The sequence below is a fragment of the Choristoneura fumiferana genome, chromosome 25 (genome assembly GCF_025370935.1).
Source record: "Choristoneura fumiferana chromosome 25, NRCan_CFum_1, whole genome shotgun sequence".
NCBI lineage: Eukaryota > Metazoa > Arthropoda > Insecta > Lepidoptera > Tortricidae > Choristoneura > Choristoneura fumiferana.
In genome coordinates, this window is record NC_133496.1 from 10,837,461 (window position 1) to 10,857,269 (window position 19,809).

Here is a 19,809-nt window from a genome sequence, read left to right on the forward strand (position 1 = left end):
TATTTGTACATTATGGCAAATTAAATTTAAGTACGAGGAATAAGGGAAACTGTTTATAATCCATAACTAAAATCTAAACAATAGTAATAAAACTGATAAACTACACTCAACTGCATGTACATTAATATTTATTAAAGAAATAAATCGGGCTTAACTATAGAACGACACACAAAGGATCCAATGCACATGAGTGCCGTGGGATTTATGTGCTAAATGTGATCTCTTTCATTACCAAGGCTTATTTCTACAGGCGTTTCGAGCGTATTTCATTAAAATCGAGATAGAATAATAAAGTAGCTTTAAGTTTATGAAACGAGGACAGAATGCTCGCAACAGACACAGTGCCTGGTTTTAAATTATTAGTTTTATGTGTGCTGTAAACGTTTAACAAGCATCTGTGCTAGGAAAGTGCGCGCCAGATGGACGCGTTTGTTTTAATATAATTACTGAGTGTATACAGAGAGGCCTGTATTTAATATTATAATAAGTAAGATGATATACTTACATTTTCATCTTAGCTTGATTGAATTGATGTTCAACTGAACGTTACAGCTTTAATTAGAAAATACAAACTAAAAGATAGATGCACAGAAAAAAAAATCACCCACACTTTACGTCTATCGGAGGTACCCTAAAAAAAATGTATTTTGATTTTTTTATTGTACCATTTTGTCGGCATAGTTTACATATATATTCGTGCAAAATTACAGCTTTCTAGCATTGATAGTCCCTGAGCAAAGCCGCGGACGGACGGACAGACAGACAGACATGGCGAAACTATAAGGGTTCCGTTTTTGCCATTTTGGCTCCGGAACCCTAAAAAAGACTTAAAACCAATCTTAGCTATAATAAGATAATCAAATCAATCTGATAAGGAACCTAACAAAAATTTGCACCAAGTAATAGTATCTTAAAAAACAAGCCAACATATAATTTACTACTTACAAACACAAAAGAAAACTGTACAAAATTTAAATACTACAATTTTCTTATTTAGCCAACAATCGTTTGAACATAATACTAACAATATAACACGAATATAAAGCCTCATTTAGTATGTGAGAACTTGCATGCAAGTTTCACTACATTGCGATATTTGTTTGATCAACTCAATATAATATAATATAACAATGTACAATGTATCTCTCTGCGATGTAATGCAACTTGTATGCAAGTTCATGAATGGTCTAAATGGGGCTTTAAGCAGATATGGAGCAGTCATGCAAGGCCTCAAATGCTATGAGGTACTTGTAGGTACTTCAGGCTGCAATAAAACTTATTACAAGAGAAATTACAGACCGAATGAACCTTTTTACTCTAGCCAGCATCGTTATACAATTAAAATAAAAACTGAAGTCACAATTCTAGGAACAAAGGCCACGTGGCACGCTAACTAACGTAGACTGAATTCGTTAAACGGCAACTAACCGTATCCGAACTTAAATCCGTTTAGCGTCCCGGTAATTAACCGGGCCGGCATGTGAGGACGTGTGGCAAATAAGGTAACGGAATAACGTACTTTGTTTATTTAGTGGTATTTGTTTGGACTGTTGCCGAGGACGAACACGTGAGGTTGCACAGAATATGGACGCAGAAATTGAAGATACTATTTAAGAGTTAAGAGACTACAGTCTATACTACAACAGTCAAGGCTTTTCATACTAACGGCACTAACGGGTTGCAAACTAACAAAAAATGGTACCCAACCTCCTCCAACCCAACCTCCGATTTGATTTATTTCTATATGTTATTTATATCTTTATGTTAGAGTTATGTTAGAGAGTAGTCTAAAATACCGTTGTTTTTATTAGCTGCCCAAACTCAACCTATTCGGAAAAATTTCCTCCAAAGTACTAAAAAGTGACCTAACCCTAACCCTGTAGAGGGTTTTGTTAAACCAAATTACTGGTTAATTACTGACTTGATTATAATACGTATGTTGGAGGACATGAAAAAGATAATGGACCGGTGTTTTGTTATTTCGGTTCAAACTCATATTTTACAAAAAAAAACCCTTCAATGTTTCATACTTCTCATTGCTTCGCCCACTTCACCTAATGCCACGTGATTTTTCGATCGAGTGATCTGTTTGCGAAATATCCAACTTAAGTACAAATTTTCATTAAAATCGGACGTCCCCCCCCCCTCTCTATAAGAAGCTAAACTGTTTGAAAAATTTAGCTCATAATCTGTCCGAGTGGCCCCCGTGCCTGGCTATATACTACGAAGTGCAAAATTCGAACTTCGTATCTTGAAACGGATACAAAATTCAGATCTATTTTCAAGAAGACATAAATATCTAAGGCGTATTATAAAGTTAATTATACCATGGATAGGGATATTTGGAAATAATTCCGATCCACATTAGCGATCCCTTCAAATAGTGAACTTACTGTGCTAAATAAAAATAAAGTTGTGTTAAATACTTCTGATGTATAGTATCATTTTATAATATTGTAAATCTGTTTAAAAAAAATATACCTCGTTGAGTTTCTTGCCGGATTCTTCCCAACAGAGGTTTTTCCGAACCGGTGGTAGATTTTTTGACATTCATAAGTGCTTATTATAGTTTAAATTGAATAAAGATATTTTGACTTTGACTTTGCCGTCCCGCTAACGTGAGAGGGACGGTGCGATACGAACTTCGATTTTAGAATTTCGTAGTAGTCCTCCTGGTCCTAATAAGTCTGTGCATCCCTGTTTAAAATAAACAATTGGAACGCTAACCATAACCTAGATTCGTGTAGTCAATTGTATTATTTATTGTCTAGGTAACACGTGAACGGGAAAGCTCTCACGCCCGTGACATTTACCCAGTCCGCCATTCTGTCGCAGTGCGTACTATGGAAACAGTATGCGCAATAAAAATCTACTAACGCGGGAAATTTGTAAGCATTGTTCATAATTTTAACAATGAAAAAAGTATCCGCCCTTAGCTGTTAGAATTATATGAAGCGTTCTCTAATTGCCTATAACCCGTTGGCTATAATTAAGAGAACGGCTTCTCACCTCAACAGTAATCTCGATTTACATATCGAGATATCCAAATGAACATCTTTGTTAAAGTAGTTTTTGATAAGTGACAAATTTAAATTTGGATGTATGTGCAAGTGAAATATTTTCTCCTGTAATAAAATAATATACATAAAAGATTTCAGCAACCTGTTGCCGCTTATCACCATTTTTACCCAAAATGTAACCACTTCCAGTGTTTTCATTTTGTCAAAATTTAAATACTTTTATCATCATCATTATACCATCCTATATACGTTCCACTGTTGGGCACAGGCCTCCTATCAGAATAAAAGGGCTATAAATAGATCTATGTGTTTTATTACTTCAGTGTTATAATCAATCAATAAATCAATCAATTTATTGTGAAGAATTCAGGTACAGGTATAATAAAAAGAACTTCATCCTGTTTTACAAGATTTAATTCAGATTTAATGGTTTTTCTAATGTTTTTCATCCGGTTCACAATAGGGATGTTGACACCACCAATCAATTGACGTACTTTTTATGAGCTGTCAAAACACAATCCTCCCATAGAGTTTGAATGGAAATAGCAACTTATGACGTCACTTGTTCACACACACTCAACTAACTATTTATTTGTTTTAAAGCAACAAAAAGTCTAATTTTGCAGTTAATCGAAAATTAATCTGGTTTTCAGGGCTAAAAGAAAGCTTTTTTTTTTTACTGGAGTCGTGTCTTCGAATTATTTTTTAATGGTGCCAACATCCCTATTGCTCATAATTTATACCAAAATCGGGACTCATCACGCTAATTATTCACACACACACACACACACACACACACACTTACATTTTAGTCTACTCGTGACCATGGCCACTGTATTGTGGTCGAATGCCGTCGTTTTCGGTTCCAGGGCACCACGCCGCGGATGAATGCGACGTCAGGGACCGGACTGTGACTTTCATGAGCTGTATCGCCTGAAATAAATTATTTTATTGTTATATTATTATTACCTGTGTGTTAGCGTGATAAGTGAATAGTATAATTAATACGATTTTGAGTGTTAATAACTAAATTACTAAAATGTAGATGACTACTGTTTTCAATCTAAACACCGTATCGCGACGTAGTACCTATCCGGCGACACACAGAGCAGGATGCAATGCAAGTCAATAAGTCCACAAAGCGCAGCATTTTATACCTACGACGACACTTTGTTGTAATACTTGATGCGAGAATCCATTTATCGTAAGGGAAACAACTTTTGCAAGATAAAAAATGTTCTATATTTCTACATATGAAGATTTTTTTCAAATCGGTTAAGTACTTAGTTTTTGAGTTTCAAACAACTTAGAGAAGATGAACAACCCGCAACATTGTCATTCTCCGAATGGTTTCACGAACACGAAATCACCGAAAGGAAACTAGCTTTTAGTTAAAAAAAACGCACTGTAATCGGGCCAACCGCTTGAGACAGTGATAGACAAAGTACGGCCCGCGGGCCAATTCCGGCCCGCCAAGGAATTTAAACCGGCCCACCGACGTACCTTCGAAATTAATAGTACCCAAATAGCCCGCGATAAATGATATTATTTAGATTGGCCTGTACTTAACATAAAATATAATTAGTAATAAAAGCACCGGTAAAGGAGACAGCTTGACTAGTCGTTTATGTAGTAGAGAGGTAGAGGTGAGGTGATTAAAAAAATTCAAAACAAAATATTTTTACTTTAATTCTGGCCCTCCTCTAAAATATCTGTCACTTTTTGGCCCCCTATCAAGAAAATTTGCCCACCACTTATATGAGCTATGATAGTCATAGTCATTACCTTTATTCCATTGACATAAAAACATATGCTTTAGAACAAGTGCATTTATAATCTTAATTATTTTAGATGTGATGTCACAGGCAGACAGATATTGGCGTCAAATATATAACACCCCTGTTTGTCGGGGGCTAGCAATCTCACAATCAAACCTTTTCTCTACATTGTTTTAACGATACGATTGGCAAAAAGTGACAAAGTTCCATTGGTGCCACTTGATGATATTTAAGAGCAATAACTAAAAGGCGATGTATAATTTACATTTAATGAAGGAACAGTAAGCGCCGTCACCGAGCAATACGTTGGGATGAATTTACATTTTTATGAAAAATTTTGCGGTACCAACGCCCCGCGCTGGAATATTTCCGGGGAAGTAAGTAAGTACCTATAAAGTATGAATTTTTTGGGTTCCTGAGTAGGCACTAGGTATTAAAATCCCACTCATATTATAAATGCGAAAGTTTGTAAGTCTGTTTGTTTTTTACCTTATCACGTCTAAACCGGTGAAATGATTTGAGTTAAATTTTGTATAAGTACCTACTTACATAGTACGCGGACGGAGTCACGAATAAAAGTAGTACGTAGGTAAGTATTTTCAAAAACTTTGTGTATACATTTATGATGTTCTATCCGTTCTTTCAAACAAACATATATTTGTATAATGTTTTAAACCTGTTGGAAATGACTGTAAAGATTTCGATTGCTATATGTACAATGGCCTGCATAAGTGGATGGACACCTTACGTTCTATAATCGTTTGAACACGAGAGTAGGCGATTTTGTTAAGTGTTCACAAGAAATGAACTAGATGGCGCTATTAAACAGTTATTATGATATGATCGATATTTTACCCGTAACAGTAAATGTGTTGATAGCTGAGTTGATCGGCTGCTTAGATAAAGTCGTTAACGATCATGAGTTCGTATCCTACATATCAGAATTGTTTTTTTGTTCATTTTTATATTTTATAAATTTCTATTTTAATTTGTAGATAACTGATATGGAAATAAAAAAAAAATACTCTGAAAAAGGATAACGTGTAACAGAAAATAATACACGTTTTGAAGTTTAAACATAAAAATTTATTCCTAAAACAATAATTCTATTCATTAAATATTGACGCAGTTATTAATGTTATACTATATATTAATTAAATAACTGAAAACCAGAAAGTAGTTTGTTCAGAATCCAGAGTGAATCGATTACACTTATGTTAAATCAGGTTGTGTTTGAGTTTTTAAATCCTTTTTTATTGTGCCCAGTCTAAATATTACGAATGCATACACCAATTAAATGTTTTAGGGATGTTTCATACCCCTTAGATAATTTAATACCTACTGGCCGTTTTGCGTCAGTTTGGCTTTCTTATAAATCTGCATTAAAAATTACAACTGTAAAGTTAGAAATGAAGTAGAATTACTTTACTGATTACGTAAAACATACAATTATTTTGGGAAATAATGAAGGTATTCGAAAATAAACGCAAACAACTAACTTAAAATAAAATTAAAAAAATATTTTCTGGGTGTCGTGTGAGGTTTTCAGTTATTTAATTAGCACCTGACCAAAAGTTGTATTTTAACATTTTATTGAGGTATTAGCTTAAGTATTCATTTCCGATTCTGGAAAGAGGATTGAAGCTGAACCACAATAAAAAAATAGTATTTGAAAGTATTATACCCGAGACCGGGTTATCATAAGACTCGAATGCGTTATAAATTAAAGCGTTATAATTGAAGTTTTCCAGTTTTAAACATTTACTTATCAATAATTGATGGCGTAGATCCACTGTAGTGTGTAATGTGTTACTGACAGTTATAATAAGATTACAGTCATATATTGAACTTTCACACTTATCTCACATAAGTAAACAAAACTATCAAGGTATAATTAAATGTTTTGTTCATAATAATAAAATAATTACTTTTCATAACAAAGTGATACCTAAAGGAGCTAGAAAATCAGATGCGGATATTTTGAGGATCGATTATTTGCATCGTCGTTAATTGGTTTCAATTACTTAAATTAAATTAAAAAAATACAGTTAATGTTAATGCAAGGATGATTATTTTTGGACGGAATGGTATTTTTGTATGAAGCAAAAAAAATATTACCACACAATACTTAAATAATTTATGTGTCAATTATGATTCTTAGGTTATTAATTACATACCCTGAAAATATCTGCACCTTATATATTTTATTATAACATAATTGTTTCAGTATATAACCCGGTCTACACGTAACTATCAATTTTATTTTAATAACTGGTGTAACCACCATGATTGTCGATAACTGCTTGCAAAAAAGAATCGCATCGATGCAACTAGATTTTCACACATATTAGAGCCGCGAATAACTGTCCCTATTTTACACAGTGGGCTACTAACGTAACAGAGTTCGCTTATTTGGTTATCCCAACGTTGGACATGGTTATAACACCCCATACATTTTCAATGGGATTTAAATCCGGTGATCTGGCAGGCCAAGGAACGACTTTAATATTATTTTTGTGTTGATCAAACCAGTCTTGCACAATACGCGACCCGTGTATTGGGCAGTTATCTTGCACGAACGTTATGCACGGCACTTGTTCTTCTGGATAGACAATTCTAACAGTGGGCAACATCATAGCGGGGCATCTATGAGTCGTAGTCTACCCGATCTTTGACGATGCAGCAAAGATCCTTCGTCTTGATATCGTCGTACCCATAATATAACTGTTTTTATCTGTAACAATATAAATAAACATAAAATAATATAACGTAGATATAATTTTAATGAAGAAGTTGGTAGGATGAACGTAAACAAAAAAAACTCACATTATTAACTCCAATTTCTCTAGAAATTTCCGACATATTTTTTCCTTCTTCATATAAATAATTTCACATGTTTTAACCATTTCAATATTGCGATGAGAACTCATTTTAAAGAATAATTACGATAATAAGCAGATTCAACTTGAAAGAGACGATCAAACGATGTTGCAAGCAGCTGAACAAGTAGCAAAATCTTTGTAATAAAAACTTAGCCTGGTAGTTTGAAGATCTTCAGTCTACCCTCTTTAAGTTTCGTTAAACACGCATGACTTACCGATTAATTTTAAGACGACCCGCCCGATATAGATCCGATTTTCATCGCTTAAGATAACAGTACGATGGTCAAGTGGTTGTGAACTTCGTTCTTCGTTCGTATGTCACAAGTTCAAATCCCACCAGGCGATAATATTGAGTTTGTGTTTTTGTAAATTTACTGCTAGATTTGGAGATTACTAAAGTTGACACTAATTCGCAACATGAGCCTTCGTAAATAAAGAATTTATCTTTCATCAGCATCCCAGCCTATAGATACACGTCCCACTGCTGGTCACAGGCCTTCTCTCAGAATGAAAGGGCTTGGGCCGTAGTTCCCACGCAGGCCCAGTGCGGATTGGGAACTTCACACACACCAAAGAATTTATCGTTGGAATATTTGAAGGACAAGAAACGATAGTAATGCGAATAATATTCTCCTTCTCTTACGACAAGTACGAAAGAGACAGAAAATGTCGTTACGCGCTTCGCAGGCAGGGACATAATTCAGTTACTACGGCAGTGAAATATCAAATTTCTAACATGAATATAAAATTTTTTTAAGGTCAGCGCCAGCGCCATCTAGTGGCATCTTAATAAACTAACTACGTTAGTAAATAAGTAAATACCGCTAATACACTTCAAACACATAGATGGCGCCGTTTCACGTGTCAGACGATTATGTTTGGGAATTGTCCATCGACTTTTGCTGGCCATAGTACATATTTATAAAGTAAATATGTAGTATATAGATTTCGATGTTTTATAGTTACAAGGCTTTGAATAGTTGTATTGTATTGTAACTCCAGTATTTTATTTATTTATTTCTCATAGGTATTACATACACTTGCTTACTGTACATATCCACTCGCCAAACTGATATTACAGTTTGTTGGCGAGAACGCGCTCGTTACAATTGAATTATATGTAACTACCTATTTGTTTAAACATGCATCCAAATACAAAAACAAAATAAAAGTTACAACATATACATAGATGTGGATACTTTTGCAAAAATGTGGGTACACGCAAAGGCAGTTTTTGCAAAAGAATCCTTTTGAGAGTATTTTAACCTTTCTTATGCTACACTGGTTTCCTTCTCTTAGCCACTCAATCTTGTTAAATATTTTCTTAACTAGGAACTTATTTGTTCGTTTACCATAGTAATTTTTACACGACTTTGCACATATTGTTTTAACCTAACACTTTTTGTATTATACTTGTTATTCTTAAGCGTCTCGTTGTTCTTAAGCTTTATTGTATTATATTGTAGTGTTATTCTAGATATTCAGCTATCTACATAGCAAAATTCATTAAAATCCACTTGGTAGTTTGCGTGAAGGAGTAACAAACATCTATCCATCCTCACATACTATCGCGTTTATAATTTTAGTAGGATTATTAATATACTGAGCGGCAAAAATTCTGGCGGTCAAATGTATGCAATAATAAGTACCATCAGCCAAATAAGTGTTCTATCAATTTTTAACGAAGTTCCTATCAAATGAATATGTCGCTAAAGTCGAACTTTCAAGTTGACAGACACGTTTATTGGAATTATTGTTTTATGACATGCAATTGATTATCAACTTTAGGATGGTAGAGTAGACCACATAGTAGGCTGATGGTACCTTATTTAGTATATAAGATGAGGACTAAGGTAACTTACCAATCGATGCATCCCATACGCCCTTGGCAGGAGTTGTCCATCTTTACCAACCTCATTACCCTTGGCTGCTGATGACCGAATCCTTCAAAGGAATCAATTGTAGGTTAAGGAGGTAGCTTTGAGTAGAGAGAAGTGAAGAGCTATTCATCGGATACGCCGGCAAGAGTATGACTTAAGGAGAAGAACTTAGTAGGAGAAGAACGGTTGTCATAATGTTATGTCTGTAATCCTAGCCTATATACGTCCCACTGCTGGGCACAGGCCTCCTCTCAGAACAAGAGGGCTTGGGCCATATTTCCCACGCGGGCCCAGTGCAGGTTTCCTTACGATGTTTTTCCTTTACCGCAAAGCTCGTGGAAAATTTCAAATGTAACTCCGCACATGAATTTCCAAAAACTCAGAGGCGCGAGCCGGGGTTTGAACCCACGACCCCCTGCTTGAGGCTTTTTTCTCTGATAAGATAAGATAAGATAAAGTTTATTGCAGAAAATGGGTACATACAAGATGGTACATAATACATGTTATTCACTGATTCTATTTAATTGTGTAAAATTGTTATAAGTTAAACAAATCTAACCAACCCTTTAAAAATTCTGAACATTTTGCGGTTTCGGCAATAAAAAAATAATGACTAACAAGAAATTATCACAAACATTAAAATTCATGGAAAACATTAAATTTTCTCATAATGTAATATGAGTTTTGAAATTATCAATACACTAGAGTTTATACCCGCGGCTTCGCACGCGTAAACTATTCGATCTGGTAGTTACAATTGAATTAGTTACAAAATTCCTGTGGGAAATCCCAAAATTTATATCGTAATCTTCATTGAGGTGTTGTGTTAAAAACAACTATGCCGTGGGAATAGTGGAATAAAAGTAGCCTATATGTTTATTTCAGACATCCAGCTATCTACATACCAAATTTCATGACTCTAAGCCCAGCGTAATCTGGCGTGCGGCAATGAATGGGTAAAGAGCTTTACAGACTGCAATGCAGGATAATGAATGGATTCCTTTTTCCCTGAACGGCACCACTGGCATAGATAATAGATCGCTCGTTTTTGGCTCGAAATTCGAACTTGTGATTTTATTTTGCTTAATATACAAAATGTACACACCCAATATCATATTTTCTCAAGTTTTTCGCGATTCCTAAGGTCAAAGAAGCGAATTGCTTTTAAATTCCAGGGAAATAATGCGTTTTGGGAGAAACGTGTCAAAATGGTGTTGTAGAGTGCCATCCTGCTGTCTCGTTTTTTTGTCCCGTTCTGGCGGTTCACTTTTATACTATAGATAGGTAAAAAATATGAGAAAGAAACCATTGAAAGAACATCAATCAGTATAAATAGGGTCCCACTCGGCATAGTGTTGCGGCAACGCTACTTTAAAACTAAACACAAATCCCGTAAATGAATTTATGAATCTGACATTTTAATTTTATTGTTTAAATTGTTATTATTATTTCTTGTTTTATTTTATTGTTTTTATATTGACATTTAAATTGTTACTCAATTATTGCCTAATGTATTAATCTTAACGTATCCTTGACATTTATTCTTTATATACATTTCAATGTGTTTTCAGTCTGACGATCCCTTAAGGAGAACCAGTCTAATTTTAATTGTTTACATTCACATGACATGCTTAGAATTTTATTTTTTTATAATTATTACTAATCATATTACCTTTGACGATTTCAATACAAATTCTTATAACTGACATTTATGTAAATTATAATGTAATGATGTATTGAATGAATAAATAAACTAAACTAAACTAAACAAAAACATACTTACACACTAAGGTAAACGTCCGAGTGCCCGACACCCTAATACCCAATAGACGACACCCTGCCGTCATCTCTATTGCTAATGACATAAGATTAAAGATGCCAACTATTGGGACAGTGACGAGCACCCGTACGTTCCTTACACATAAATACTTCAAGGAAGAACGGCCGATTAACTTACTCGTTAATCATATCCAGTAACATATCTTTGAACTGTTCCGTCATCGTAATATTTTGACCGTTGTTACAGCGAGGACCCATGACGTTGACCTGTAATAGTAAGCATTGGAAACTAGATTATTTTACGTTACTTCACTTGTATAGTTAACTCGACTTTGATTTTAAAGATTGGACCTTTTTTATGATTTTATTTTACATCATTTAAAAAATCCCGTGGGAATTCCCGAAAATAAATCAATTTTCCCAGCGGTGGTTGTTTCGAGATTTTATCCCTATCCCGTAGGAATATCGGAATAAAAAGCCTGAATTGAAATTCAGGGATTTTTAAAAAATCCCGTGGGAATTCCCGAAAATAAATCAATTTGCCCAGCGGTTGTTGTTTCGAGATTTTATCCCTATCCCGTAGGAATATCTGAATAAAAAGCAGCCTATGTTTTATTCCAGATGTCCAGCTATCTACATACCAAATTTCATCCAAATCCGTTTAGCCATTTCGGCGTGAAGGAGTAACAAACATACTCACTTACTCACTCACAAACTTTTGTATTTATATTATTAGTAAGATAGGATTTTTTCGAAATTAAATACCTATTTAAAGCAAATTATTACATTATTTAGGAAACAGGTGTGCTAGTCAATTCATGAAATGTCGGGCTTTTGTGACATACCAAGGAATTTTACGATCTGTCGGATTTTGTGATCAGCCGACGACATATTATGTTATATTACGGTGGCCGAGAATTAGTGGTCCTTTCCTATCCCGGTCACGTGTCTAGCAGGACTTGGACAAATGGACGTTAAATATTACCCGAAATCTAGCCGAAACCACGCTGAAACCAGACATATGTCAGGCTGTTTTGTCACTTTGAATAACACGTGATTTCCTTCGGGAAAACAATGAGTCTTTGCCTCAAGTTTTATCCTGTCAAAGTGATTTATAAATTTACTGTGCGCGTAAGATAATGAAAATATAAATTTTCCACATCTGGTTTTTGATAATGAAAGTTTGTGTATTTAGATAATCCTGATTGATAATATTATAAATGCGAAGGCTTGCGAATACCTATGTGTGTATGTTTGTTACTTCATGTCACTAAAACCACTTAACAAAATTCGATGAAATTTGGCACGTGAACCCACTATAAAAGCAGCAGTTGAACCAATAATCCAGGATAGGTACTATATTCTCAAAAACTACATCATGAATTTCATAAACATTGTGTATTAAATACTCCTGCTAAATTTCATGTCTCTAACTCTGGCAATTTTGTGTACAGTTGTTAAATAAGTGTACATTCTGGTAATTGAAATTTAGTGATTTTATCCCTATCCCGTGTGAATATCGGGATAAAAAGTAGCTTATATGTTATTCCAGATGTCCAGCTCAACACACCAAAGTCCAGCCGTTTTAGAGTGAAGGAGTAACAAACAAAAATTACAACATGGTCTTCAAGACGTTGCTTGCTTTAAAACAACCGTGCCAAATTTCATGATTATAAACAAAGCGGTTGAAGTTGTAAGATTTTATCCCGATCACTTGGGATAAAAATCTATCGGGATAAAAAGTAGCTTATGTGTTATTCCAAAAAATAAGCTGCCAACAAATCAAGTTTTAGCTTAAAGGAGTTGCAAGAAAAACAAAATTGGGCATGCACGTACAGTACGAGTGTATCATTAGTCAACCTCTTTTAACATTTGGCGACAGCAAACATCCCTTAAACCTTTTTCCAGAAATTGTTTCCTTGTATCGAGCACGTCTCGAATTGTGATAGCTCCAAGGGACAGCCTCGGGTGCCCTGTTAGGGTATGTTTTACACGTGACAAGACCCTTAGCTGTATACATTTATTTTTACTAACACACGTACCTACATCAGTTCCTTTTGTTTGTGCTATTCATTAACCCCCGACGCAAAACAGGGGTGTTATAAGTTTGACCGCTATGTATGTCTGTCTGTGGCACCGTAGCTCTTAAATGGGTCAACCGATTTTAATGTGTTTTTTTTTTCATTTGAAAGCAGGGTTTCTATAATAGCGATGGTTCTTAGACATGTATTATCAAAATCGGTTTAGCCGTTTTTGAGATGTTGACCCTTGAATTGACAATGTCGGGGCTTTCCCAACTTTTAGTTGGTTAGGTTAGGTTATCTAAGATGGGGCCACAGAATTGTATAACTAATATTATAAATGGAAATTAATTTTAAATCCCGACGCAAAAAATTGCAACGCAAAAGGCTGCGTTCTCTGTGGCTTTGTAGCTCTCAAACGGATGTACAATCAGTCAAATATGTGGTCTATCACCCTAAAGTTGACAATCGTTTGTCATAAAACAATAATGGCAATAGACGTATCTTTCAACTTGAAAGTTCGAAACTGAAAATACAAACTGAAATACAGATGCACAGAAAAACCAGAAAAATAAGACCATCACTGGGAATCGAACCCAGGTCCTCGGTAATCCGTACCGCGTGCTATACCGCTACACCACTGATGGTCAACGGTACCGACACGAATTTCCCCTATGCACCTCATATCTCAGCTTGTTTGTTTCTTATTTAGCCACTTAAGCAGTGACGCTAAAAATTTGGAATTGAAATAAAAAATACAAAAAGATTCCAAAAAACCAATCTTAATTTGAAAGTTCGACTTTAGCGACATATTCATTTGATAGGAACTTGTTTAAAAATTGATAGACCACTTAGTTGGCTGATGGTACCGATTTAGATAAGGCATTTTTGTGAAAGCGAGCTTCCTTGCGATAGTTCATAGCTATGTTTAAATAAAATCCAGTCGTTTTTGGGATATTGAACTTTGAAATTATAAGTACTTTGAAATTTGGCTACTACGAAATTGGAAAATCGCAGTTCGTCTCTCACTCGTTCAAATAATATTACTTAGCGTCAGTCAGCGAGGCAACATACGTAGTTCTAATTTTGCACTTCATAGTGTTTTTTTTTACAATTTAAGGTAAACGTCTAGGCGATGTGAACGTGAACAAAGACACTTACAGCGTCATGGTACATGCACAAGACGTGGGTGCCTTCCGGGCAGTGTTCCATCTTCGGGCAGTAGTCCTTGATGTAGATTGCATTCTGGTTGGCCCTGTCGAACACGATGGAACATGTTGTTGCGGCTATCAAGTTCAATATACACGAAATCTGTAAATAATTTAAACACTTTAACTGTCCGTGTCCGTAAATTACTTGTAATGCACCGTCCAACTAGCTCTACGTGACGTCAGAAATGGATGATTATGTACATTTGTGCATTACCTGTAAACAAGGGACAATTAAAGTGTTAAATCGGATGTTACTTTACGGAGGTCCCTATCAATGAACTATGAACAAACAAGCTTTTGTTGCTGACTGTACGTTTTGTTGGTTGTACTAGCATCGTCATCTAAACTACATTGTTGTATCAAATTTAAAGTCGATACCATTAACCGTTGAGGAGTTCAGTCTCGCGGAGTCGATCCTGCCTGGCCAGACTAACAGGATGTCACTGCCAGATTATTGTATTAAAACCAGATTTTTATAAGTACCGAAGCCAATTGCCAAATGTCCAGTCAATCCGACCTCTGGAAGCGGGTCAAATTTAACTTGCAAGATATGACCCGTAAATAAGTAGGTATCTAAAGGTAGATTCACGATGACGCGTGCCGTGGTTCTTATTACAATGTCATTAATGGCTAATTTTGACAAAATCACGCGTCTTCGTGGATGGCACTAGATATACATTATGTATACATACATTGCACACAGTCTATGCAACACGTCTGTCTATGTGTCAAACTCTACGTCTACGTCTATGCAACAAACGCCAGTATCAGTGGCATTTAAATACGTTTATCCTAAAAAAAAAAACAAAATTAAAAAAAAAAACTTAGAGGAAAGCTAGATCTAAAACTAAACAGAATGACAGAGGTTAACTAAAACTCAATTACCAGAAAAAACATGTTTCATTTCTAAAGATCCGATCGTTCAAGATTCTGTTTTACGTAATAGAACATTTTCATGCCGAATTATATAGCTGGAAATGTCGGCGTTAAACCACCCTGTGATATTTTGACAGCTGCATTCTGAAAAAAAAGAACACTTGAACATAAACCGATAAAATTTATAAACTCGAAAGAAATCGTTTTCTGAATATTTACTTTCGACGTAGAAATACCGCTTAGAGTGAAAAATAATATCGGATTTTCCAATGGACTTTAAAGTTTATAACTTTTTTTTAAGATTGTCATGACGTCGTGAAAGTGGGACAGTAATAATAATAATGTAATTAGGTAAACCGAAAGGTTTAGGCAGGAAAGCATTAGAAATTGTCAGATACGAAAAATACAACTGAGAAATGTCACACAAATTGTAGAATTTAGCACAAAGCAATGTGATGAAACGGGGTTTCCTCCCGAACCCCCGACATAAAAAGAGGGGTAAAAAGATGTTTGACGCCAATGTCTGTTTGTCTGTCTGTCTGTGGCATCAGAGCTCTCAAACGAATGGACCGACTTAATAATGTATTTTTTTTATTAAAAGCGAGTTGTCTTGCAGTGGTTCTCAGATAGGACGAGATATTATATGACGACCGGATGGCCAAGTGGTAAGAGAACCTGACTAACAAGCTTGAGGTCCCAGGTTCGATTCCCGACCGGGGCAGGTATTTGTAGGAATAATACGAATGTTTGTTCTCGGGTCTTGGATGTTAGGTAAATATGTAATTTAGTATGTATTTATCTATACAAGTAAGTTTATCCGTTGCCTAGTATCCATAGTACAAGCTTTGCTTAGTTTGGGACTAGGTCAATTGGCGTTAAGTGTCCTGTGATATTTATTTTATTTTATTTATTAGGTTCCATGGTGGATCATGTTAAGTCCTTGACCGTACCAGCCTTATAAACCTTATCGAATTGACAGCTTTTTTCATTAAAAGCCCTTTCGACTTTTTTATTATTTGTGTCGCTTTTTTTTATAAGCAGCTATTTAGGTAGCTGCATCTTTACCAAATGTTAAGTAAATAAAAGGCAATGCAAAAATCAAGCGTATTTTTGATCGTGACTCTATTTGACCGAGAGATTCGGTAACAAGAGTAATTACAGATAGAAACGGCAATAAAACTGTTTCCCGCATGTCCAGTGAAAAGCTGAAAAAGTTTGCAGCTTTTATTTTTTTCCTGCTTCGTGTAATTGCAAGTGAACGGTCTTTGGCAGGCAATTTAATTACGGACGACCTGTGTTTTAGGGAGATGAAAAACGTCTAATTAATACCAAAAAAGGATAGAGGTAAGTTGGAAGTTAACGATATCGTGCTGCAAGAGAACATAAGTAACCAAAGTAACGTAGCCATTATAACCATATTATTTTATCATTTATTTGTCAATGCCTTGAGCGTTTTAGAAAAGGTCAATTAGTCGTTACAAAGCCCTGTTAACATATTTTTGATTTCATTTTAGCAATGAAACTCAAGGGAACTATGGCCCAAGCCCTCTTGTTCTGAGAGGAGGCCTGTGCCCAACAGTGGGACGTATATAGGCTGGGATGGAATGAAACTCATGTGGGCCTTATTTTCTTAGTATACTTCAAATGAATATGCAATGGACTTAAAACTAAAGGAAAAGAGACACTAAAGCTGCAATGGTCCATTCGATATATCTCTATAAATTCTACTTTAAAGTGCACAGCACATAGCTTCGCATTTACGAGATAGTGTCATCAATTCTAGCTGCGCAGGAACGATATTTCTTGCTGCCAAATGTCAGAAACTGGACTGGAGTTTTCCCTAGACTGCAGCCGTTTGTGAAGGGTGTGATATGTTTTAGCTTTGTTCCGGTGTGAACAAGTTTTTGCTGCTTTTTGTTGCCCCAACGAGAACTTGTTAAAACTTGTTTGTGAGATATTGAAGTTAGTTTCAGTTGAAAGTGGGATAAGCATAGAGTTTTGTGTTGGTTGGAGCGAAGTATGATTAAAATAATTTTATTAATTTAAATTGAGAACGCATCAAACGTGCCGACATGAAAAGTCTTTTATAAAGACCAGAGTCATGGGAACACGGGCTGTTCTTTTTTTATAATTTTTATTGTTAAGTATAGGTTGTATTGTTACACAATACCTACTTAGGATGATGGTTGTAGGTTGGTTGGTTGATATTGGTTGTAAGTTGTTGTTATAGATTGTATTGTTATACTTTATATTTCGTGTAGATATCTTAAGTTAGTTTTTTGTTTTAAGTATGTATGTAAACTTTTTGTTGTACAAAAAATAATAATGGAAGAAATACATAATGGTCATTTTGATACAGCATGATTTTCGGTGAAACTATTAATTGTAAAAAAAATATGATCGTGTTATCTACAGATAGGTTTAGGTTAGGTTAGATTTATTTTATGATAATTCTGTAATATCTTAATTTAGTTTTTTTAAAACAATATTTTTTAATACAAGCTTTCTTTGCTGACTGTATTTGCATTGCCATTCAAAATATACTTGTATACCAAATTCAAGTCGATGCCATTAACCGCTGAAGAGTTCCGTCCTGCGGGGACCATCCTGGTCGGACCACCAGAATTTAAGTAGGTAGGTACCAGATTATTGTATCGTCACCGGACTTAGGTACAAATGTATGCCAAATTTTAAGTCACTCTGACTACTGGAGAGGGCTATGCTCGGGGTTTCTCTGCGGGATAGAATCAGAAGATGGGCGGGGCATTGCTCGAAGGACTGATGGCCGATGGGGTCAGAAGGTTCTCGAGTGGCGTCCGCGGACCGGGAGACGAGCTGTCGGTAGGCCTTCAACAAGATAGAGCGACGAGCGGTTAAGATCGCGGGATCGCGGTGGATGCGGAAAGCATAAGACCGGTCTGAGTGGAGAGCCTTGTGGGAGGCCTATGTCCAGCAGTGGAAGTCCTTCGGCTGACTTGATGATGATGCCTACTATAATTGGGTCAAAATTCGGGTGCAAGATTCAAAAGCTAGTAGATACATAAGCTTGTAAGTAATAATAAAATTAAAGATAACAACTATATAACATAAGTAGAAAAGGGTACAAGATAGGACAGATTATGATAAATAAATTAAAAAATGGGCCAATCAACTTTTTACCGACACTAATCTGTCCGCGACATTTTTCAAACAATTGCAGATTTTTGTAAGTAAACATGTTTTTTCTGTAATTTAATAGATGGTGTACATGAATATATGCCATCCTACGTAAGTTTAAGCCATTAAACCGTGAAATATCTTGTTGGAAGTACGATTTTTTGGTAACGCCAGAGACAATTTTGGAAACGCAGGAGACGCCCAAGTTTTTTTTTTTGTTTCTAATGTTACATAAAAGTTTTCTATTGACCTATTTCAGCTAAGAATTTCTTGTAGTTTTTTTAATATACTCCAATTGGATGCAAACTGTACATATGGTTATAGAGTTACGTGCGCTATACGCTCTGGTGAAAACACAACATGGATTGAATCAGATGTAGGTAAGTATTTTATAGCGTCATATAGCAATAAGCATTAAATTAATAGAATGAGATAAAATAGGACAGATAAATGGTGTCGAAAACGAACACAACTGTGAAGATTTTTGGTTAGTTCCATAGGGTTTCTAACCACTACTATAGTTAATTAGTATACTTACATATTTACTTAAATTTTTGTTCTATCACAAACCAACGTGGGAGAAGCGAAATGTTTATAAAAATAACCGCACTGACGTTCAAAAAGTCACTGGCCACATCCGTTTGCTTGCGATACAATTTTTTCGTAAAACACTTGCTGGTTATAGTGATGTTCGTCATTCACTTCCGAATAGGTATTAAATTGATCAAGTCATGCGAGCAATCAGGCGCTACGGTTTTCTTTTTATATTAGTAAATAAAAGCCGATCGTCAGTTGGTTGGTTGGGCCTACGGCCAAGTGTAGTGATGGTCGGCGAAAGGCTGCTGATAGAAGCTGTATGCTGCGAGATGAGAACAGGGTGCAATGTCACTCATTGGGGGATGCCTATGTGCAGCAATGGAGTGCTGTCGACTGATAATGATGATGATGATGAACGGTTGGTTCACCAAAGTACCATTGGTACCTGATTTGGTAAACGCTTTAGTTGCTGAGAAAATATAGTTAAGGCGAACCTATGCTGAAGAACTAAATACAATACCGACATTATCATATTTTAATGCATGAACAGAACAAGCAATTTTAGCAAATTTTAACCCATGACGCAAAAAAAAGTTTTATGCCAATGTTAGTCTGTGTGTCTGTGGCATCTTAGCTCTCAAACGGATTTACTAATTTTAATGGGATTAT

At 35.4% G+C, this 19,809-nt stretch overlaps 1 protein-coding gene across 1 annotated transcript; it reads right to left on the minus strand.

Annotated features, from left to right (window-relative positions):
• Positions 1 to 3,833: 3,833 nt before the first annotated feature.
• On the minus strand, positions 3,834 to 19,282 carry LOC141442517 (uncharacterized). The gene is made up of 6 exons (XM_074107538.1): positions 19,142 to 19,282; positions 15,457 to 15,591; positions 14,522 to 14,671; positions 11,518 to 11,606; positions 9,543 to 9,624; positions 3,834 to 3,953 (listed from the first exon to the last, which is right to left on the minus strand). The coding sequence occupies exons 2-6, from the start codon at positions 15,466 to 15,468 to the stop codon at positions 3,834 to 3,836; spliced, it is 453 nt and encodes a 150-aa protein (XP_073963639.1). The 5' UTR covers positions 15,469 to 15,591; positions 19,142 to 19,282.
• Between the last annotated feature and the right edge of the window lie 527 nt (positions 19,283 to 19,809).